Raw genomic sequence first — 22,973 nt, 5'->3', positions numbered from 1 at the left:
GACTCAAAACGATAGCATAAAATGCGATAGCATACCGATATGTGCTGCGTATAGTTTTCTTCTTTAGTCCCATCCCTAATATTGGTTGTCTTTTTGAGTGCATAAAAAGAAAATTTTGGGTAAAATCGTGTGAAAAACGCATTAGAGAGCCGCCAATATGCTCTCAATGCTGCAGGAAAAGCGTCCGCTCAAGCGTACACGCCTTGGCCCACCGGATATATATCCGCAGGATGCCAAGCAGCGCGAGGACGAACTGACGCCCACGAATGTGAAACATGGCTTCACCACAACACCGCCATTGTCCGACGAGTTTGGCACGGCGCACAGCTCAAATGTGAACGCAAGCAGGGTTAGTGCCTTCTTCAGTGGAGTGCTGGCCAAAAAGGAGGAGCTGATGACGCTGCCGGATACGGGACGCAAGAAACAGCAGATCAACTGCAAGGACAACTTCTGGCCAGTCTCTCCCCGCCGCAAGTGCATTGTGGACGCCTGGTTCAAGGACTTGGCTGGCAACAAACCGCTTCTCAGTTTGGCCAAACGCGCTCCATCCTTTAACAAGAAGGAGGAAATATTCATAACGCTCTGCGAAAACCAGGTGAACATGCAGCGGGCTACGTGGTTCATCAAGCTCAGTGCCGCCTACACGCTTAGCTTCACCGAGTCGAAGAACAAAAAGCGCAGCATCTACGACCCGGCTGCCGAGTGGACGGGCAACATGATCAAGTTCATGAAGGAGCTGCTGCCCAAGCTGCAGGAGTACTATCAGCAGAGTAAGTACATGGCTATACCGGACATAGAATCTAGTATACTTATGGCATCTTCTCCATCGCTTCAGCGCACGACAAGGCCTCGTCGAATGGCAGCCACTCTGCTGGCCTGTCCAACACCTCCGGGGGTAACAGCAACGGCATCTCGGTGAACAGCTCCGGGGGCAATGCGACGACCCCAAGTGCCACATCGAATATGATTCCAGTGCCGAGCATGTCCAGTCCCCTGCCGCCGATCCACAGTCCAGCCAATGGCCAGCAGAGCACGGCCGGGGGATTAGTAGGATCTGGCAGTGTCATACCACCATCTGGAGCCCTCGGCGGAGGTGTCGGTTCGGGTCCGAGCGGACCGGGTGGCTCCTCTGTGGGCAGCAGCACGTCTGCGGGAGCAGCTGTTCCGCCCGGCTCGAGCATATCTGGCATTGGCAGCCAGTTTGAGGACAGCCGAAATGCATTAAAGTACTGGAAGTACTGCCACCAGCTGAGCAAATACATGTACGAGGAGTCGCTGCTGGACCGCCAGGAGTTCCTCAATTGGATACTCGATTTGCTTGACAAGATGCGCACCCAGGCGAGCTTCGACGAGCCGCTGAAGAAGCTTGTGCTCAGCTTCGCCCTCCAGTACATGCACGACTTTGTTCAGTCGGAGAGACTGTGCCGAAAAATGGCCTACATTGTGTCCAAAAAACTGGCACATCTCCTCAATGCGGCCGTAGAGCAGCAGGGGATTAAGGATGTCGACGGAGGAGTGGGTGTGGGTGTGGCAGAGAACAAGCTGCAGCACGATCCCTTTGAGTTGGCTCTGCAGGAGCAGATGAGTTGCCCGCATCATCGGGACATTGTCTTGTACCTGAGCACCATTCTCCAGATCATCACCATTGAATGCCCCACGGCTCTAGTCTGGAGTGGCATAGCAGCGCATCGAGCTCCATCCTCGCTTGTGGGCAGTCCGCTGGATCATCTTCCGCTGGCCCCCTCCGTGCTGCCCATGCCCTCGCGATGTCCGCGCACCAATCAGGAAATACGCCGCCAGCTGCGAGCCGCCGAGTCCGAGATTGTGCTCCGCACACAACATGCAGAGCAGCGGTGGTTCGCCTCCAAGTGGCTCAGTGCTGGCAAGAATCACTACACCAAAGTGCTGGCCACTCTGGATCACCTGGACACGCACTGCTTCGATCGTATGGAGCAGTGCAACAGCATTGACACGCTCTACGTGCACATCTTCCCCAGCAGGGGACGCGACGAGGATCAGCAGGATCCTCAGCAACAGCCACGCTTCGTGTATGAGCCCAAACAGGACAAGGATACGGTGCGAATACTATGCGAATGGGCCGTCTCCAGTCAGCGCTGGGGCGAACACCGGGCCATGGTGGTGGCCAATCTGCTGGACAAGCGTCAGATAGATGTGACCAGCACGCCCGCCGAGCAGTCTAGCGACAAGGAGGATAAGGACTCTCTGGCCTCGGGAGCCGGCCTAATTGATGGCCTGCCAGTGTTCCAGCACGTACTGATGCACTTCCTCGACCATGATGCCCCCGTGCTGGACGATCACTTGAGCAGTGCGCAACAGCGTACGGAATTCACCAATCTGGTCCAGCTCTTCAGTGCCCTGATCCGTCACGATGTCTTCTCGCACAATGCCTATATGCACACGCTCATTTCCAGAGGCGATCTGCTGAGCCTGGAGTCCGTCCTTTCCAGCAAATCGTCGACAACGGCCACGAAAAGCTCGCCAGCGGCGGCAGCCACCCAGGCGACAACGACGCATGGCTTCGATGACGACCCCTTTGGCGGGGGCATCGACTTTAAGCACAGCGAGTTCGACGACTCCAATGTGGACGACGATCTGGACAAGCTGGTGCAGAACATCAAGGAGAAGGGGCAGCAGCACGATGCGCCCGATAGCCCCAAGATAGGACCGCCAGGCGATGGGGAAACCAGCGCGGGTGGAGCAGGGGGCAGCATTTCCCGCCATTACGTGTACACCAAGCACTTTCCCATACCACAGGACGAGTCCAGCTACAGCAGCGAGAGCAACCAGCGGTATATTCTTCTGTTCGGCGTGGGAAAGGAGCGCGACGAGAAGAAGCACGCGGTGAAGAAGATGTCCAAGGAGATCGGAAAACTCTTCACCAAGAAGTTCAGCATCGACGTGGCCGAGGGCGGCAAGGTAAAGAAGCATTCGCGCAATGAATTCAACTTTGAGGCCACCACGGCCAAGTGCCAGCAGATGGCCTACTTTGACCAGCACGTGGTCACCGCCCAGTGCGCGGCCAACGTGTTGGAGCAGCTCAACGGATTCGCCCTCGGCAACAACAACTATCTGCCGGTGCAGGAGCACGTCGCCTTCCTATTCGATCTCATGGAGCTGTCACTCAACATCTATAGTCTGCTGGAGCTGTGCGACAATCTGCTCAAGGAGCTGCCCGAGGTGGAGCACCAGCTGCAGCTGAAGAAGTCCAATATGGTGCGCGGCTACACCACCTCCCTGGCCCTGTACATCGTGAGCATTCTGCGACGCTACCACAGTTGCCTGCTCCTCTCCCCCGAGCAGACGCTGTCGGTGTTCGAGGGCGTCTGTCGCACCATTCGCCACGTGAACAACCCCAGCGAGTGCAGCTCTGCGGAGCGCTGCATCCTCGCCTATCTCAGCGATCTGCACGAGTCCTGCGTCCTGCTGCAGGGCAAGGAACAGTCCACCGAGTATTACCAGCAGCTGCAGTGCATCAAGCGGTTCAAGGACATCTTCAACACCCCCGAGCAGCTCAGGTAAGTGCGAATCGGCGCAATCTGCCAATCACCTGTCCAACTGATACACTTATTTGTTTGCTTTCAAAAGCCTGCCACCCCAAGGCTACAATCCCCAGCTGCTGCAGGAGCTGTTTGTGGCCCCACGTCGTGGTGGCAAACTGGAACCGCAGTGGCTCCGACAGTTGCACGAGTCGTCTGCGAATGTGTACAGCTTCGTATCGAATGCCGTGATTGCCGTCTGCCGCGAGACGGACAATGAGCGGCTGAACGATGTGGCCCTGGCCTGTGCCGAACTTACCGCCAGCTGCAATGTCCTTTCCGAGGAGTGGATCGCAGCCCTGCAGAGCCTGTGCAGCGGCAGCAAGAGCCCCCGGTACCCGCATCTGGGCGGCCAGGTAGATATTGGCCAGGGCAAGACCCACAATGCGTTGGCCGTGTTCGTGTGCATCCTGGTCGCCCGCCATTGCTTCTCCCTGGCCGATTTCGTCAGCAAATTCGCCCTGCCAACCCTAGCACGATCGGTGAGTGCCGGCGGTGGAGAAATGAGCGTGGACGCCGAGGCGGGAGCTCGTCTCACCTGTCACCTGGTGCTGAAGCTTTTCAAGACCCTGGAGATACCGCAGCCGGGGATGTATTCGGTGAGCACATCGCCCAATCCCCTCCATGCCGTCGGTAGCGACTTCAGCATACGTCTCAGCTGCGATCGGCATCTGCTGGTCGGGGCACACAAGACCATTCCCATTGCCGCTGTGCTGGCAGTGCTCAAGGCGATCCTGATAGTCGTGGACAATGCGGCACTGAAGACGTCCATGGCTGGGGGGAGTGGCTCCTCCTCGTCGTCGGGCGGCGTGGGCGGTGCCTTTGGCAGTGGCAAGCGCAGCGGTTTCAACACACCCGTTCATCCGGGTAGTACGCCCAAGAGCAACGAGCAGCGACCGGCCGATCTCAGCCAGATCCTGGGTACCAGCGATCTCCAGCTGGGCAACAGTCTCACCAGCGAGCAGGAGGCACTGCAGCAGCCGTCCGGTGGCGGGCTAGAGCAGATCTCACTGCTCGAATTCGCTCAGGCCGTGCTCAAACAGATCTGCGCCCAGGAGCACGTGCTGGAACGGTGCCTGAAGAATGCCGAGGGGCTGTGCGACATGATCATCGACGAGATGCTGACAGCCAAGCAGGCGCAGCGCGTGCTGCACATGATCTGCTACCCGGAGGCGGAATTCAACATTATTTCCGAGCTAGATCAGCGGGCGATGATCGTGAGGATACTGGAGAACCTGGGCCAGTGGACACTGCGTATTTCTTGGCTGGATCTGCAGCTGATGTACCGCCAGTCGATGGGCAACAATGCGGAGCTCAATGCTTGGCTGGACACGGTTGCGCGAGCGGCCATCGATGTTTTTCACATGGAGGAGGCCATCCTGCCGGGATCCCTGAAGGCCACGCACAAGCCCAAGCCGTCCACCTGGCTGGTGGCCCCACTTATTGCCAAGCTGACCCCGGCCGTACAAGGAAGAATCCTGCGCGTGGCGGGACAGGTGCTTGAGAGCATGAACTACTTCTCCAAAGTCCCCAAATCAGACTGCAACAGCTCGGGCAGCGGGGATGAGCGGGAGAAGAGCAACAGCTGCCACAGCAGCAACAGCTATGGCATTGGCGGTGTGGCCGCTCGCAACAAAAAGATGCCGCTCAACTACCAGCCGTTCCTGGGCCTAATCCTCACCTGCCTGAAGGGTCAGGATGAGTACAAGGAGAACCTGCTCGTCTCGCTCTACTCGCAGCTCTCCCAGTGCCTGCAATCCTTTGCTGAGGTAAGTCCCTCATTGTCCCTCACTGAAACCTTCTTCGATGGCGATACCTAACGATGCTCCTTGCATTCGTTGCAGCTGGACACAATCGGGGGCACCGATGAGCCGCAGGCACGTGAGGAGATCTTGGATGCACTGCAGCTGCGCTTCTCCCTGGTGGGTGGCATGTTCGAGGCCATCCAAAAGAACAGCACCCCCACCACGGACTGGGCCATTCTCCTGGCCCAACTGGTGTGCCAGGGTGTGGTGGATCTCAGCTGCAACCGGGAGCTCTTCACCACCGTCGTGGACATGCTGGCCACCCTGGTGCACTCGACTTTGGTCTCCGACAGCCAGTCGGAGCGCGATGAGAACAAGAAACTCTATCTGAATCTGATGAAGAAGCTCAAGAAGGAGATCGGCGAGAAGAACAATGCCTCCATCCGAGTGATACGGCAGCTGCTGCCACTCTACAAGCAGCCCACAGAGGTGAGTAGTGAGTGCTTCATCATCTCCGGAAGCAGTTCTGTTTGGAAATCTTGAAATGGATATTAATGGGCTGGGCCAACCCCATTCATGTGGCTTTCTAGGTGATTGCCTGCGAGCATGCTGGCATGGATACCAAGGGCAACAAAATCTGCGACATGGAAAAGAAACAGCTGAGGATATCGGACAAGCAGCGGATCAGCGTGTGGGACATCCTCGAGGGCCACAAGAACCCGGCTCCGCTCTCCTGGGTCTGGTTCGGAGCTGTCAAGCTGGAGAGAAAGCCGCTCACCTACGAGGAGGCTCATCGCAATCTCAAATACCACACGCACAGCCTGGTCAAGCCGAGTAGCTACTACTACGAGCCGCTGCCACTGCCGCCCGAGGACATTGAGCCGGTGCCGGAGAAGATTTGCATAGTAAGTGAAAAAACAATGGGACAGTGGCCACCACACAGTCCTTTGGTGACGCCTATCGTTTCTAACCTTCAGAAGGACGAAATGATGAAGGCCGACACGCCTTCCTCTGTAGACCAGTCGCCCAGTGCTGTGGTAGGCACTGGCCGTGGCCGCGGCAAGGGGACGACAACGCGGAAACGCAAGCCGAAGAACCCAAAGACCCCGCCGGTAGTCAATACACAGCAACAGCAGCCCCAGCTGGCTCCCCAGCCGCAGCAGCCACCGAATGTGCAGCAGCAGCAGCAACAGCAAATGCAACAGCAACAGCAGCACATGCAACAGCAGCAGATGCAGCCAAACCAGATGGGAATGCAGATGAACATGCCGGTAAGAAGTACCTGTAGATCGCTCTAAGGCTAAAAAAAATCTAAATGCGGTCCCCTCCTGGACAGATGAACATGCAGCAGTTTGGACCCAATCCCAACATGATGCAGCAGAGTGCGCTGATGCAGCAGCAGCAGCAAATGCAACAAATGGGCACCAATCAGCTGCAGCAGCAACTAAACGTTGGGGGTGGCAACGGACAGCAGAATCCCCAGATGAACTTCATGCAGCAGGGACCCGGTGGCGGGGCTGCCGGTCCGCAAGGATTGCCGGGCCAGCAACAGCAGCAACAATGGCACAATGCCCCCCAGCAGCAGCAACCACCGCAACAGTATCACAATCACTATGCGCCCCACCAGCAGAATATGCAATGTAAGTAGAGGATCACTGGGAACGAGAATCCCAATTACCTATGGAATCATTTTAGCGAATCGCATCGAGAGACCTTCTCAGAATGCCAACTCCAAACAGGCCCTGTCCCAGATGCTGCGTCAGCGACAACCCTTCCAGCATCAGCAGCAACAGCAACCGGGTGGCGGCTTTAATCCAATGCAACAGCAGCAGCCGCAAGCCCAGCAACAGCCCGGTCCACAGCAGCAGCAAATGAATCCCAACCAGATGCGGCAACAGCAGATGACTGGCCAGCAGAATCCGCAGTCTGTGGCTGCCTTCAATGCCATGCAGCAGCAGCAGCAGCAAAATGCCCAGCAGCAGCAGCAGATGAACCCCAACCAGCAGCAGCAGCAGCAGTTCATGAGGGGTGGAAACATGCGTCCTGGCATGGCCCCCAATCAGATGAACCCAATGAATATGGGCGGCCAGGGCATACCGCAGAACTCAATGATGCAGCAACAGATGACCCAGGGAATGGTGGGCATGGTAAATCCGAATGCCAATCAAATGATGCAAACTGGTGGTGCGCAGGGAGGCAACGGAGTAGGAGTTGGCGTTGGCGTCGGCGTCGGCGTGGGAGTGGGAGTCGGGGTTACGACTGGAGGAGCCAATCCCAACATGGGCATGGGTGGTATGCCACAGCAAGGCATGATGCAGCAGCAGGCACAACAGCAGCCTCAACAGCAGGTGCAGTTCCAGAACTTCCAGAATCAATATCAGCAGCAGCAACAACAACAGCAGCAACAACAGCAGCAGGGAATGCAACAACAAGGAGGCGTTGGAGTGGGCGTGGGCGTGGGCGTCGGCGTCGGCATGGCGCCCAATCAGCAGCAACAGCAGCAAGCCAACATGATGGGCAACTTCAATCCGCAAATGCAGCAAGCGAATCGCAACAATCCTGACTTTATGACGGCGGCAGCAGCTCAGCAACAACAACAACAGCAACAGCAGCAACGTGGCGTTCCCGGCGGAATGATGACTGGCAACCGGGGTCAGTACATTAACCAGGCACCCAACGTCACTATGTCCAACATGATGGGTCCCGGGCCGGGCGGCGTGGGTGTCGGTGTGGGAGTTGGCCAGGTGCCGCCATATGCCCGACAGCAGCCAGCGGGAGGCGGCAAGCCAGGTGTCCTCAACACACAGCAACAATTCCAGCAGCAGCAGCAGCAACAGCAGCAGCTGCGGCATCAGCAGATGATGCAGATGCAGGGCATGGGTGGGGGCGGGGGTGGTGGAATGGGTGCCGGACCACAGCAGGCCAGCGTGGCTGGAGTTGGTGGAGGGGGAGGAGGAGGCATGGTGCAGCAGCAGCAGAGCATGAACCAACAACAAACGCCCAATCTGGTGGCGCAGCTGAACCGACAGAACATGATGGGTCAGCAGCAGCAATATCAGCACCAACCGCCACCCTATTAGATCGTAGACACACCACACCTTAGTTTTTGTAAGACCCCCCCACCCCCCTACTCCTAACAAATATTTATGAATTTGCAATAAACATACAAAACATTTAAAACATTTTCCACAACAGTTTCGGGTTGAAAATGAAGAAATTCAACAATTTTAAATGTGCATACAAAATTGGCAATAGATAATATTTAATTCAAATATTTCTAGTAAATTGTTAACAATTGTTATTTCGATAGTTAACTTATCGCTGATAACCCATCTCTAGCAATTGGTAAAACAGCTGACCGACCGCTAATGTATCCATAGTGTGTCTGATTGTGTGTGTGTGTGTGTGTGCCATTAAATTTGTGTGTTTTGTGTGATATTTAACAAATTTTTTGTAATAAGAGTAAAATTCAAAGTTAATAATTGCAATAGTCCAGCTTGAGCGAGACAAGTATATATGTAGAAGCCCCTGCACAGCACCGGTTCCGCGTGGGTGAAGCATTTCATTCATCGATTGAGGTCGAACTCCAATCCTAATCTACTAGTAGCGTAGCTGTCTCGCAGTGTTTACCACTTACCATTGATTGTAAAGCAAAACGGATTTAGTGTGTCAAACGTTCCAGTTATGAGTGAAAAGCCGGAGACCAGTAAAAAGCGTCAGAAGACGGTAAGTGGGAAGAGAGCCGTAAAACGTGGCAGAGAAGGTGGCCGTGGCCCCAAAACGAAGGAAAGAAAGCCATCAGACATCTCTCTGTGGTGTGTTTATACAATTGTTTCAAAGATGAAAAAGAACTGCAACTGACGTGGGTTGGGTCTTGTGGCGTACCGTACAGTACAGTTGGATTTGGGATATGTGGGGCTTAGGTGGGTCCCTGTCTGAACAGCTGTTTAGATGTTTGCTCAATTCTCTTCACGTCCTATATACTTGTCTGTACTTGGCATACTCCAAACTTGTAGCGTATTACCAATTGGTTCATTCCGAACAAAGCCAATCCTCGTACAAACGCATGTAGAATATATATTTTTATAATATTTGGTAATACTCACTTTTAGCATTCCACGAACGCCCCTTATCTTATCTCTTCTATGATTACGATGACACAATTAGGGTTTGGCTACATGACTACACAGACGCATCAAATTGGCACGATCCGCAAAACATACATATATATGTATGTACATAGTACATATATATTTACATATGAATGCAAGCAATTGATAAGAATTCAAAAACGGATTAATATTTTGCAAATTCCCCATCCGGTTATTTACAGTCAGGCTTGCAGATAAAATATGCAAAAATTGTTGATTTGGCAAAAACTTTGGCAGTGCTGGTGCAGCGACACGTGTAGACCAAAGAATGCGGCTCCCTTCCAAATGCGTTCTTTTCTGTTTCGAATTCATTTGCTTGCGCTGGAACATGGAACATACTGTAACGAATTGGCAGATCAGGAATTGCAGATTTAATGCCGAATCTACGGGGAATTGTCAGACTTCGCTCATGGTTGTTTGGATATCTTCTACTTGAAGGTTAAACAATAAATCCATTAACTGGCGCTCTCTTCTCTTGTTGTTTTGTAGGGGAAAATTAAAAATATCAAATAGGAAATTGGTACGGAATGTTGTGTTACGTTGTTCGCACATAAAGAAAGGTTAACGCTCTTTTTATATGAAATGTATCTTATGCAACGTGCAACTATTTCCGTACCAACAACTGGTTGACGTTACAAGTGTTTATACTCGTGCACTTTGGCTGAAACAGGTTCGGTTCCCACTTAGAAAGAAAGTCTCTCTTGCAAAGAAACCCAACTACAGTCTGCAAGTATGGGGGGGTCCCGTCCCGTCCCAGCGCAGCTTAACTCTTGAGTGTTAGAGGAGAAGTTGGAGCTGGACTTGGCCAGTTTTATTCTGCTGTCTAGCTTAAAAATTGGTAAACAGCCCGGCATCAGTCACAGCCTATTTAAGCCCATAAATGGATCATCAATTTTCGGTAGCTCGTCCCCGTACTCGTATTTGCATGACGTGTAATTTTCACTGAGTTCTCATGAATGGCGGCCATTGTGGACTGCCTGCTCCATCCATCCATGTTGAACAATTGGTTTTAATTGTAATTGTTTATATCATGGGTAAAGCTAAAGCATTATCCAACAACATGACTTTAACGACAGGTGATGCAAAACAGCGTTATGCAACGCAAATACTAATTATCTTACCCCTAAGTCGAAAAGCAAAGTAATGTTTATTGCATTAAGATAATTAATAGACAGGCAGACTCATCCTGAGCCCCTTCGGCATCAGCGGTCTAAGCACTCAAGAACTACACTCAAGAACTAAAAGTATAGTAGTTTTCATTCAAAATTTTTAGGAATTAGATCTGGGTTATGGCCAGATATTCTTCAACAACAACACAAGATCTGTGTATGTACTTAGCTGGTGCGAGCATTTGGAAAAAAAAATACTATCACTAGGAATAATTAAACACCTGCCATAAACAAGTTCTTGTACTATATGTAGTCATAGCCATAGCTTTATCCACTGTGCCCCTCCCATCCCGACGTTGCGTCTCTGTTTTCTTTGCTGTAGGCCCCTGGAATTTCAGTTGCAGTTTTGAGCTTCGGCGAGAAAGTTCAGCAGCTCTTTAGACCGCGGACGACGCGACAACAACTCTCACTTGCCCGCTTATCAGAGTGTTATTCGTACATATACAAGTATATGGGCGTATAGGCGTAGTTGGTCCGCTCCGCTCCGCTCGCTAGCTTTCTTTTCACCTGCCCCAAGTACGACACGAGTATATTTTTTGGTGTGGAAAATGTTTACCCAATGTGCCAATTCACTTGGCCACTATAATAACAATAACATTCCGTGTGCCAGTTCCCCAGAGTGTTGCTGGCTCTCGAACGATGAAAGAAAGCCGAGCGATGAGGTAAGATCATGCTGGAATGCTGGAGAGAATATAAAATAATCGTTGGATCCCTTCTTCGGTTCGCCTTGGGGGCTCGCTAAGAACAGATCGTTGGGGGAGCGTGCTACGTATGTAAATATGTCTGTATTTCCAGAACCTAAGAAATTATAAAAAAAATTTTAAGCTAAAGAACAGAAAGAGAAAAGGAAAGAACGAAACCCAGCAGAAAGACTGTGCAAACATTTTTCCCATTCCCCCATCTGGAGTCGGAGAATCCCAATGATGCGTGCGTGGATGTTGATCCGGATCCCTCTCTTTATCTCTCTCCTCTCTCTCTCTCTCTGACAATCTTCTGCTGCTACCTTCAGCGGCAGATTGCGCCATATTTAACCCGTAAATATTATGGAAAACTTTCAGTTCGCTTTCAACGCTCCGACAACGCGTTGTCTATGACGGAGATCTTCAGTTTCAGTTCAGTTTCAGTTCCATTTCCCATCCATTGTGATCGAAGACTTCGCGCTGCTATCAGTTGCTCAATGTAAAACATTTGCCAAGCCGAAACGATCCGAAATAAATATAGTGAAGTGAAAATTAAGCAAACAGAAAGCAATGCCGAATCCTCCCATTGGATTTTATCCCCATATCAAAAGAAGGGTAAGGATGAGAAGCAGTAAGATTAGAGACCGAGCAGAGGCAATGAAGTAGAAATAAATGTGACAGACTGCCACACAATCTACCAGCCACATCTACTTATAATTAATACAAAGTGAATTCAGGGGAGAATGCAGAAATCAGCTATGTAATGGAGCGCAAAATACCACTAGAGGAGTTGTCGCCCCCTTTTTATCGTCAGTTTTATGCCAAACCTTCACTCGCCTGATCATTGTGTATGTACCATATTTCATATTGAGATACCAGACCTAACTGACATATCCGCGCGAACCTCTTTATTCCATTCGCGATTCTGCAGACACGAGCTTCTGCGAAAGGTCAACAAACTGAGCGATGGAGCAACAGCAATAGCAAAGCTTTCAGATCGATCGCCCTAGGGTCAAAGCGCGAAGCATTTTGATGACTCTGCTCTGCGTTTGCCTCTGACTCTGACTTTGACTATGGCAACAGCCTGAGGCATAGCCATCGCTATCGCTATCGCCATCTTGACATGAATATTAATTTATGATAATTTGGAAAGCTAAGCTCTCAGATTCTACCTTTGTTTTTCTTTGTTTGTTTTGCAGTGCCTTCAAGTGGCGACGAATGTGACCGAACAGAAACACCATGTCACCCGTGAGACACGCGGCAAGAATTTGGGCCTGTGCCGCGGCTTTCGTGGATGCACCGTCTGGCTGACAGGTGAGTCCTGCCTTTAGGTCAGAGAAGTTGGGCGCTAAAGCGTATTCCCTTCGTCAGGTCTCAGTGGCGCTGGCAAGACCTCGATTGCCTTTGAGCTGGAGGCGTATTTGGTGTCGCGTGGCATACCCGCCTACGGCCTGGACGGGGACAACATACGCACCGGACTGAACAAGAACCTGGGCTTCACGCCCGCCGATCGCGAGGAGAACATCCGGCGGGTGGGCGAGGTGGCCAAGTTGTTTGCCGACAGCGGTGTGGTCTCCATTTGCAGCTTCGTGTCGCCGTTCGCCGACGACCGGGAGATGGCGCGCAAGATTCACAAGGATGCGGGGCTTAAGTTTTATGAGATCTTCGTGGACACACCGCTGGACGTGTGCGAGACGCGCGACGTCAAGGGGCTGTACAAGAAGGCACGCGAGGGCGTCATTAAGGGCTTCACGGGCATAACGCAGGAGTACGAGAAGCCCCACAAGCCGGAACTGGTGGTCAGCACCCACGAGTGCACAGTGCAGGAGTCCACGCGGAAGCTGGTGACGCTGCTCGAGCAGGAGGGCATCATTCCGCGTTCGTTGCGTGACGTGGATCTACTGCCGGAGCTGTACCCCAGCGAGTCCATTGCCAGCGACGCACTGCGCCACGAGGCGGAGTCTCTGCAGGCATTGGCCATCAGCACCGTGGAGCTGCAGTGGGTGCAGGTGCTGTCGGAGGGATGGGCCTATCCACTGCGCGGATTTATGCGGGAGGACGAGTACCTGCAGACGCTGCACTTCAACACACTCCAGAGTGGAATGGACGGCTCTTACCGCGAGAATCACTCGGTGCCCATTGTGCTCAGCGCCACGGCAGCAGACAAGGAGCGCCTGGACGGTTTGTCCGCCCTGACGCTGACGCATGAGGGTAGGCCAGTGGCCATTCTACGCCGTCCAGAGTTCTACTACCAGCGCAAGGAGGAGCGCTTGGCCCGCCAGTTCGGCACCAGCAATCCCAACCATCCGTACAGCAAGCAGGTGCTCGAGTCCGGCGAGTATCTTGTGGGCGGCGATCTGGCCGTAATCGAACGCATCCGCTGGGACGATGGACTCGACCAGTACCGTCTGACGCCCAACGAGCTGCGCCGCAAGTTCAAGGAGCTCAACGCCGATGCAATCTTCGCCTTCCAGCTGCGGAATCCCATTCACAACGGTCACGCTCTGCTCATGCAGGACACGAAGAGGCAGCTGCTCGAGCGGGGCTTCAAGCAGCCAGTCCTGCTGCTGCATCCGTTGGGCGGCTGGACCAAGGACGATGATGTGCCCCTGGACGTACGCATGAGGCAGCACCAGGCCGTCCTCGATGCCGGCGTCCTGCGGCGCGAGGACACTGTGCTGGCCATCTTTCCATCGCCCATGATGTACGCCGGCCCCACGGAAGTGCAGTGGCATGCCAAGGCCCGCATGAATGCTGGCGCCAACTTCTACATTGTGGGCCGCGATCCAGCCGGCATGCCGCATCCGGATAAGGGGGCCTATCCCGACGGTAATCTGTACGATGCCACCCATGGAGCGCGGGTATTGAAGATGGCCCAGGGTCTGGACAGCATGGAGGTGTGTAGCGATAGCTGTCTAAAACTGAAACTGAAGTGAACACTATAATCACTGCTTCTCTATTTTTTTTTTTTATTCAGATCCTGCCATTCCGCGTGGCTGCATACGACAACAGTGCCAGCCGGATGGCTTTCTTTGAGCCCCAGCGCAAGGACGAGTTCGAGTTTATATCGGGGACCAAGATGCGCACGCTGGCCAAGACCGGTGCCAGTCCGCCCGTTGGCTTCATGGAGGCTGAAGCTTGGAAAATTCTGGCCAACTACTATCAGAACCTGCCACAGGCGTAACCCGCGGCCCGTCCATGTCCATGGCCCCCAATGTGCAATTTCCCCTAGCTATATTCCTACACCTATTCATATATAGTATATATGTATATTCCTATTTGATCACCGTAAAGCATTTACTACTGCACTCTTTTTTGAATCCGAGCCCCGTGTCGTATGAATGTATGTTTCTTCCCAGGTCCTGCTCTTTAAATGTTCGTATCGTACAATCGTATTTGTATCTACTCTTAAGTTGTCCAATTCTCTGTTTAATATTAAGCAAAATGTCGCCGTTTTGTGGACTGTTTTTTATATATTTAATTCATTATTTAGTCTGTGCATTTTCTTATTAGTGTTTGTGATGATCATGATATTACATCATGCTTTTCCCGAAAACCAGTATTCCTTGAATGTCATTTATTTGATGCCGATCGACAGTCTGGATCCTTACGATTCGGAAAAAGTTGGTCCTTCAAGGATCTGCCCCTATTTGGCCGAGATATAGCGTAGGGAAGAAAAAATAAGTATTTTTTGACGACCGATTTGGGCATGATTTGCCTTTCGTGATCAGGAGAACTGCCCCAATCGTTTTCAATCAATTTGGCATCAAGGATTACGGATTCTGTAATTTCTGTAATTCCGCCATTTCTCTTCCGATCCAGACGTGCCATAGTTTCATCCAATTGATGAATCAACATTCCATAAGACATAAGCCGTGTTGCATGCCACCTCCGCCTGCAGGTCCCTGGTTGCCCTGATTCTGTCCGTATTTCCACATACTTATTCGCGTTATCAACAAACAATTTTAGAATGCAATCTGATCGAAATATATTTCACAACACTGACATCGGTCTGAACTTCCAGGGTGACCGCACAGGTCTTTGGTATATTTCTGAGGGTCGGCAGTATGAAAATATATGGGAAAAATTTCAGCAACATGGGGAAATGAATAGGCAACTTGTTGTGCAACTTTGTCACGAAATGAGCAACAAATTTGAATACCTTTGGAAAATGAATATTATGGAATTGAGAAATTGTAATTTCAGGCTCCAAATAATGCAGAAACTACTCAGTGTCTGTTTTCAAGATATTAACGAAATTTTGCAGCTCGCGGGTACCAATAATAGGTATCAGAACCGGGATAAATGTATTTTCAAAACACAAAACATATGCATTAATAGGTTAAAAACATGTCAATCTAGGATCATATCATCATTAATGTTTCAATGGAGCTTGGAACAACAAATTTAACATCAATTAAAGGAAATAAGGTATACAAAAGTACATACGCATAGAAGAAACTTGGTTGACCAGCAACAATGACGTCACATTTATTCAACATTTACGTTTTATGCCTTGGCCGTTGTTGTTTGAACCTTTTTATTTAAACAATGCAATAAAAAGGATATCTGAAAACTACCCAATTTTGTAGAAAATTGATGTATCTATCGGATAAAACTATTTTTTTTAGGGCTGAAAGGGCCAACTAGCTAGTATTATTAGACTTAATATGAAAATCATGGAATACGATTTCAATCCAAAAAATATAACGTTAGCCCATTGTCGACCAGTGCGGTATTTAATATTTCCACGAAATTTGTGTAACTTTAACATATTTTACGCATTACGGATTAAAGATATCAGTGGTCATTTTTGTTTTGTAAGTAAAGAGGAGGATGGGGCTACAAGGAGCCTTCACAAACAGTATTGTTTCCTGGGGTTTAACAGAGGGTGCTCCTCTTTTCGAATAGAGGGGTGTTAAGTTGGCCCTGGTTTTTTTTTATGGTATGGTATTTAATCGGTATTTCTCCAGATTGGCCGGATTTTTCTATCGCACGGTCACGCTGATTAACAATATAATAACAAAACAGCTCTAATAAATAAACTAGTTAATCATCAAGTGCTACACGTAACACGTAACAACAGTGAAACAAATACGTGGTGCGTCATTCCGGCCGGGCGTTCAATAGAAAAACCAAAGCGCAAATTGATTTTTAGCCAAATAAATATACAAACAATTTGGAAGAAAGTAAGTTTTGCGAGCGAAACATTTCATTGGATTGGATCCGGTTAAGACAAAAATATGTTTCAAGACAAATATTTAAACTGTGCTGACGACATGCCCATGCTCCTGTGACGTGAGCGATTTCACTCTCTCGGTCTCTCTGTCTCTCTCGCTTTCTTCGCTCTCTGCGCCCGAAATGTCAGCTCGCTTGGAGATTATTCTTGGTTTCTTCGCAATGTGCGTCTGGGATTTGGATTGGATCGCGATGAGCTTTACCCGTGCACCCGCCAGCCTTCAAGGCTTGTTTACATAATCGTCTCGTCGTAGACGTTTCTCTGTTTATTCCCTCCCCCAAACAGCTGCTGCTGACCCTTATCGATTTTGTTTCGCAGCCGGCAAGACGACGCCACTCACTGCCCGCCACGTCACTCTTCCCCTGATGAAAATTCACCGCCACCATTGGCGCTGCTTTGTCGGTCGTATGATTTTTGTTTGTAGCTTGCAACGTCGTCGTCCCGTCCCCACCGTCATTCCGTTTCCTTTCCTTTCCCTTCCACACATCACGCTGACGCGTCACCACCACTCACCGAACTTTGCACTGCGATCGTACGATTTCCCTGGTGGCAGTGGCATCATCAACAGACCACCATCATAATGGGGGTTAATAATAAACCTTACCTTTTTTCACACTTGCGAAAGAATGGGGCAAGCATTAGTCATGGCATGGCTGCCAAACACTGTGCTCGTGCTCCACTTTCCCAAGCGACGATTATATTTTACCGTAGAAACACCACTGGGTCGGCGGGTGTGTGTGTGAGTGTGTGCAGTGTATGAAACATAATAGAGTGAAGGAAGGAGAGACAGAGAGCGATTGGGGGTGATCACACGCACAATCAGTCAGCTGTTTCAGCTCTACTCAATGAAATTTGTATATCATTCATGCGTAGGAGAAGCTTTTACGTGGAGAGAGCGAATGCGTGTTGTGCGAAAGAGAGGCGGCATGTGTATGTGTGCGTTCCTAATCAAAGTGCAAAGAGATGATGGTACAATTAAAGTGTTCGATAAGATTATCTGTCTATGGACATGCGGGGACCACCGGTATGAAATATAATTACCAGACCATTACTGAAAAAATTTTGGACAAACGTGCATACTTAACGTTCCCATTTCCTGTGGATATTTCGCCCATATTCTCACGTACTTCGAGCAGCATCCAAATCACAGTTGACGTCAACCAATCTTTTTTGGAGTGCATACTCATCATTGATAATAATGCCCACCAGCCAGCCGAAGGTTATCAATGCAAAAATATATTCATCCAACCCATGTTCATTCTATACATAGTCCAGAGAGTGGGGGCTTATCATCAATGGGGGAAAACACTCGAAGCGCGTAGAGATCGGAACAGAGCAGCAGTTGGAGGAGGAGGGAAGATTCAACTTGCTGGACTGGACTGTACTTTCAATCTATTGTTTTTGGCCAACGCCAACGAGGCCAACGAGCAGGCAAAAGGCAAACTCCAACAAAATGCCAACTAAACATTTTTTTTTGCTGTTCTCTGAGATTCTCCAGAGTTCTTTGGCCTGTTAGTATGCCACGTTGGGGGGGGCTTAACCTGAGCCCTAGCTGGAGAGCGCGTGTTTATAATGAACTTTGGTTTACCTCGAATTTCGCCATACTTGCCAGATCCGGCTGAAAGCCTCCAACCATTTGGTGAGGGGGGGGAGGGGGGGGGGGGGGTGTTAGGTGGTGTTTGAGAGTGTTCTACGATTCTTATCAAACAGCCTGTGTCTATAGAAACACATGGACGGTTTCCGCTAAATTCCATTTATCGTGTTCCTATCAGACCCATTTGTCCCTCCCCCGTTGCGAGTGCAGCGGAAGTCCCGTTCCCAGATAAGTTAAGAATAACAGTAACAATCTTATCGCTCGCTTGCTTTAGTGCATACATACCGCCTGTCAATTTGCAAATCGTTTTTGCTGGTCTAACACATCCATCCATCCACCCTACCAACTCACCCACCCACGCACACTCATCGCTTTCTCTCTTTTTGGTTTGTTTACGTTTGATTCACCTTTCCTCTGCTCTGCCGACAAGTGGCTCGATCGTACGACTCAACTCCTCTGCCTTGGTGACGTTGATCGCAGCTAAAGATTGCCCAGCACTTTTCTTTTTGCCTGGCAACAGAATTAACATGTTTGTACATGCTCGTATTTTTCGATGGTTAAAATAAAGCTTACATCAGAGCACACAGACCTCTCTCCTCTCTGTCTCTCGCGGTCCTAAGCGAAGAGCTAAACTTGAACTGTCGCGAAGCTGGTTCCAAGTGAATCAGAGCTAAGTCAGACCTTGAGCGGGCAAAAGTACGATTCCAAGAAACAGCCATTTGGGGCCTCTGATGGATTTTGGCTTATCATCAAACGGCATGTTGGTTTCCAGATAAGAAAGGAATACTACTACTACTACTACTGCACCTGAAACATCTCTGACGTAATAGGATCACCTCAATGCCAAAGAAATATTCAGACGTAAGCGGCAAAAGATAAATATATGCATGTGGTATATGTCTTTTAATGCTGAATAAACATGAGTAAGTGCGGGAAATCGTTTGACGGCTTCAAGGTATATTAATAAGAAAGTGAGGCAGTGCCTCAAAAATGTTAACATTCGCATAGCTATGTGTTTGTGTGGGAGGCCAGTGAGAGATAGTGACAAATAAACTAAATGGACTGCCTTACCATTTATTTAATATACCATGGGATGGCCGAAATTAATTTGGAGCACGCAGTGAACAGCTGACTAATGGGAGCGGAGAAAGAGAGAGTCCAGGCACCCCGATTGGGTCATCGTGTCTGCCTTGTCTGACTCCCATTCGAATCTTTCCAATTCGATTTGTTTATGTAAAATAAGAGATTGCAGCAGCAGCAGCAGAAGCAGCAGCAAATGAAGTGCAGCTAATGCGCTAATGGCGGAACTAGTTCCATCTCCCTCTCCCTATCACCCACCCGAGCGAGCGGCTGCTGCGCTTTCACAGTGCCGTTGTTTTAGTTGCCGTTTCTTCTTTGCCCCGCCTGGTTGAGTGTACGTGCTAATAATGCGTTTGTGGTTGTTCTTTCTCTAGTTTGTGACTTATTTCTGTTGTTGCTGATTTCGAAGGAATTTCAGTGGTTCGATGCGCGCGTGGCAAATCGAAATCATTCGGTTTGGCAATTAAAAATAAATTGATTCGGCCATGGTGCACGGTGCCGCTACCGCTACCGCTACAATTGCGCAGCAACGGGAGAAATGCGACGTCACGTGTTGTTCTGCCAGCAGAACAAATTACCTGAATGACTTTTAACCGTTTTTTTACCTTCTGCTTTCAGCTGGATGCACGTGAATCTCCGCCTATACGCCCACAACAGAGAACAGTGAACGCCTCCTCCGACCTCTCCCCACAAGTGTTTTTAGAGAAATCGTTAAAACTGCCGCTCCAAATCATTCGCTGCGATGGCCACCTCATCGATACTCGCCAACACCAACAACACAATTAACACATCACAGGCACCTACCTCCCCGCCAGCCACGCCCCTGATCACCTCGACGCTGACCACGCGGAAACGAACCTACGAGACGGCCATTGCCATGCCCGCCTCTGCATCCGCCTCCACCTCACCATCAACGTCGCCCACCACCATTGTGGTGGATGCCAAAGATCAGCGCACAACTAGCCGCAGTCCTCAATCGCCCGCCAAAGCCAAGTCCAATGGCCAGCTGGAGAGTGTCGTCGTGGATGGTGCCACAGAGCCCACCGCCTCAGCCACCACGCTCAGGGACAGCACGCGCACCATCTCACAGTGCGAACCGGACGATGACGGTGAGGCTACCGCCGCCGAGGACACCCTGCCCGCCGCTACGTCAACGGCGGATTATCTCAGCGGAGTGAAGCGTAAATACGTGCCACAGCCACAGGCGCCTCCGGTCATAGATGCGTCCACATCGCAGCAATTCTTTAGCGGCGCATCTGACTTTGCGGTAAGCTGTGGGACACTCGCAAGATAGAATCGTAGTCAACATCAATTTGGGTTTTATATTCTATTTTATAGACCATTTGCAAGCCTGCGCCATTTTCCTGCGACGAGGAGGCCATGCTAGAGCGTGATCGCTGCGACTACGCCCATCGCATCACCTATCAAATGGCCCGGTCCGGTCAGACGAATCGTCGGGTGCGCGTCTATGCTGATGGCATCTACGACTTGTTCCATCAGGGTCATGCCAGGCAGCTGATGCAGGCTAAGAACATCTTTCCCAACGTCTATCTAATTGTCGGAGTGTGCAATGACGAGCTAACGCATCGCATGAAGGGACGCACTGTGATGAATGGCTTTGAGCGGTACGAGGGTGTGCGTCATTGTCGTTATGTGGATGAGGTGAGTGCTCAGCGCAATCGGGTCGATTCAACGCTTGATAACCCTACCAATTATTCCCCGCAGATTGTTCAGAATGCTCCCTGGACACTGTCCGATGCGTTCATTGCGGATAACAAAATAGATTTCGTAGCCCATGACGACATTCCCTATGGAACCCAAGGCATGGACGATATCTACGGGCCGCTGAAGGCACGCGGTATGTTTGTGGCCACCGAGCGCACTGAGGGTGTGTCCACCTCGGACATTGTGGCGCGCATCGTTAAGGACTACGATTTGTATGTTCGTCGCAATCTGGCACGCGGCTATTCCGCCAAGGAGCTGAACGTTTCATTTCTTTCCGAGAAAAAGTTCCGTCTGCAGAATAAAATGGATGAACTGAAGTCACGAGGCAAGCGGGAGCTGACCAAAGTGAAGGGCGACATCATCACCAAGTGGGAGGAGAAGTCGCGCGAGTTTATCGACACGTTCCTGCTTCTCTTTGGACGCGAGCGTCTGAACCATCTGTGGAACGAGTCAAAGGGAAAGCTGATACAGGCCCTGAGTCCGCCCGGCAGTCCCTCTGGATCGGTCAATGGTGACGAGCTCGAGGGCGACGAGGACGAAACAGAGTGCAGCGATGAGTACTTGGAGCTGTCGGCGGAATACAGTGCGGCGAGCAGTAGTTCCCTCAATGGCAAGCATAAGAAGCGATCCGCTCTGGCACGTCGCAGCTACCAGGACACGTACGAGAACGATGACGATGATGATGATGACGATGACGATGAGACGGAGGTCGTGGAACAGAATGTGGAGTTTGAGCGACGTTCGGCCAATTGAGGCGAATGATTTTAGATTTTGGAACTAGCCTGAACTTTTTCGCCCTCTCTTTTCCTATCTCTAAAGGGGATCCGAGAGGGAAACGTCCCTCCTCGCAGGCTCATCCAGATTCACCTATACTTACACATAGCTCTAAACGGTATCTGTAATCCCATTAGTCTTTAGTTTTCAATCGCTTTCACTCGGCTATTCCTCACTCTTAATTGCCACTCCCATACCCTCACCACCGGGACCCATCAGATCCTTTAGCTAATTTTAGCCAAATGGAGTGAAGGCGCACAGCACGATACACCATTCACCGATTCCCGAAACCCGCGACTCGCAAAATGTATATGGGGCTTACATTATTGGAAAAAAGAAAACCAATGCAGAAAAGACTCATTTTTGTATTAAGCACTCGGCCACAGAGATTGTTGTTTGTGTGCGTGCAGCAGCAGCAGCAGCAGATGAATAGTAGGAGATACCGGAAATATCTAGAAATATTTATATTAAATTATTTCACACACACTATAACTATAAGTTAAACAAAAAACACCAACTTCATAGAAAAAACCAAAACGCATTCAACACACAAAGAATAGTAACATGATGCAACACATGGCAATATCGGAATTATTGCAAATGCTTTGTTAAATATTTTTTGAAAATAAAACCTTGAATCGAAAGAAAAATTTGAAACAAAAATTATATATAATTATTGAGGGTATATTTAGCATCGAAGAGTCCCAGAAATTTAGAAAGCGCACAATGTGCATGAAAACGTATGGTTTTTGTATCCTTCAATATAGTTTCAAGTACCCTCATGGCAAAAACGTATCCTCCTCTATTGGTTATATTAGAAAAAAAAGTGTTGGAACGATACACATGTAGCTGTATTCCTATCGCTTCCGACTTTATATAGTGTTGTATTCATTTCCCCCTTAATATAATTATGAAAATTTTTTGGAATGGCTGCTCTACTGATGCCGAACGGTGGTGAAACAACAGTTTTTGATTGGTCTGCTGGTTCACTGATTTGTTTAATGGCTTTGTGATTTTTCTATATATATGAAGGTATATAAATATATATCGCCTGATATGTGCCCCCCGTGCCAATAGTCAGGCGACCACTTCCTATTTGCTTGCGCCTCAATTTATGGCAATTGAGAGATGACAGAGATCTTTGTAGACACGACACACACCCTAAGAATGGGTCCGTTATGCTATGCCTCCAGTCGTGTGCCTGTGCCGCCAGCCTTCTCCTGAGCCACAATTGGCTTTGCAGCCAATTAATTTTGATA

At 50.1% G+C, this 22,973-nt stretch overlaps 3 protein-coding genes across 7 annotated transcripts; all 3 read left to right on the top strand.

Moving 5' to 3' along the window:
- The first annotated feature begins 53 nt into the window (after positions 1-53).
- LOC111071137 (mediator of RNA polymerase II transcription subunit 12) lies at positions 54-8,484 on the top strand. Of its 2 annotated transcripts, none has more exons than XM_022362300.2 (8): positions 54-770; positions 836-3,536; positions 3,607-5,326; positions 5,402-5,791; positions 5,893-6,207; positions 6,280-6,573; positions 6,651-6,942; positions 6,998-8,484. In XM_022362300.2, the coding sequence occupies exons 1-8, from the start codon at positions 158-160 to the stop codon at positions 8,380-8,382; spliced, it is 7,710 nt and encodes a 2,569-aa protein (XP_022217992.2). In that variant the 5' UTR covers positions 54-157; the 3' UTR covers positions 8,383-8,484. The 2 variants fall into 2 exon arrangements, with proteins under 2 accessions (XP_022217992.2, XP_022217991.2); XM_022362299.2 differs by having other exon boundaries at positions 6,639-6,942.
- Positions 8,485-8,683: 199 nt separating this feature from the next.
- On the top strand, positions 8,684-14,794 carry LOC111071150 (bifunctional 3'-phosphoadenosine 5'-phosphosulfate synthase). Of its 3 annotated transcripts, none has more exons than XM_022362320.2 (4): positions 8,684-9,028; positions 12,502-12,616; positions 12,674-14,199; positions 14,280-14,794. In XM_022362320.2, the coding sequence occupies exons 1-4, from the start codon at positions 8,987-8,989 to the stop codon at positions 14,484-14,486; spliced, it is 1,890 nt and encodes a 629-aa protein (XP_022218012.1). In that variant the 5' UTR covers positions 8,684-8,986; the 3' UTR covers positions 14,487-14,794. The 3 variants fall into 3 exon arrangements, with proteins under 3 accessions (XP_022218012.1, XP_022218010.1, XP_022218011.1); XM_022362318.2 differs by lacking the exon at positions 8,684-9,028 and adding an exon at positions 10,993-11,284; XM_022362319.2 differs by lacking the exon at positions 8,684-9,028 and adding an exon at positions 11,684-11,917.
- A 1,586-nt stretch (positions 14,795-16,380) lies between these two features.
- On the top strand, positions 16,381-22,364 carry LOC111071117 (choline-phosphate cytidylyltransferase A-like). Of its 2 annotated transcripts, none has more exons than XM_022362274.2 (4): positions 16,381-16,491; positions 19,834-20,482; positions 20,554-20,877; positions 20,941-22,364. In XM_022362274.2, exons 2-4 carry the CDS (start codon positions 19,958-19,960, stop codon positions 21,691-21,693), a joined length of 1,602 nt encoding a protein of 533 aa, XP_022217966.2. In that variant the 5' UTR covers positions 16,381-16,491; positions 19,834-19,957; the 3' UTR covers positions 21,694-22,364. The 2 variants fall into 2 exon arrangements, with proteins under 2 accessions (XP_022217966.2, XP_022217967.2); XM_022362275.2 differs by lacking the exon at positions 16,381-16,491 and adding an exon at positions 19,469-19,549.
- Positions 22,365-22,973: the final 609 nt, after the last annotated feature.

The sequence above is a fragment of the Drosophila obscura genome, unplaced genomic scaffold, assembly GCF_018151105.1.
Source record: "Drosophila obscura isolate BZ-5 IFL unplaced genomic scaffold, ASM1815110v1 contig_1, whole genome shotgun sequence".
Classification (NCBI taxonomy): domain Eukaryota; kingdom Metazoa; phylum Arthropoda; class Insecta; order Diptera; family Drosophilidae; genus Drosophila; species Drosophila obscura.
This window is presented reverse-complemented; position numbering and strand designations above follow the sequence as displayed.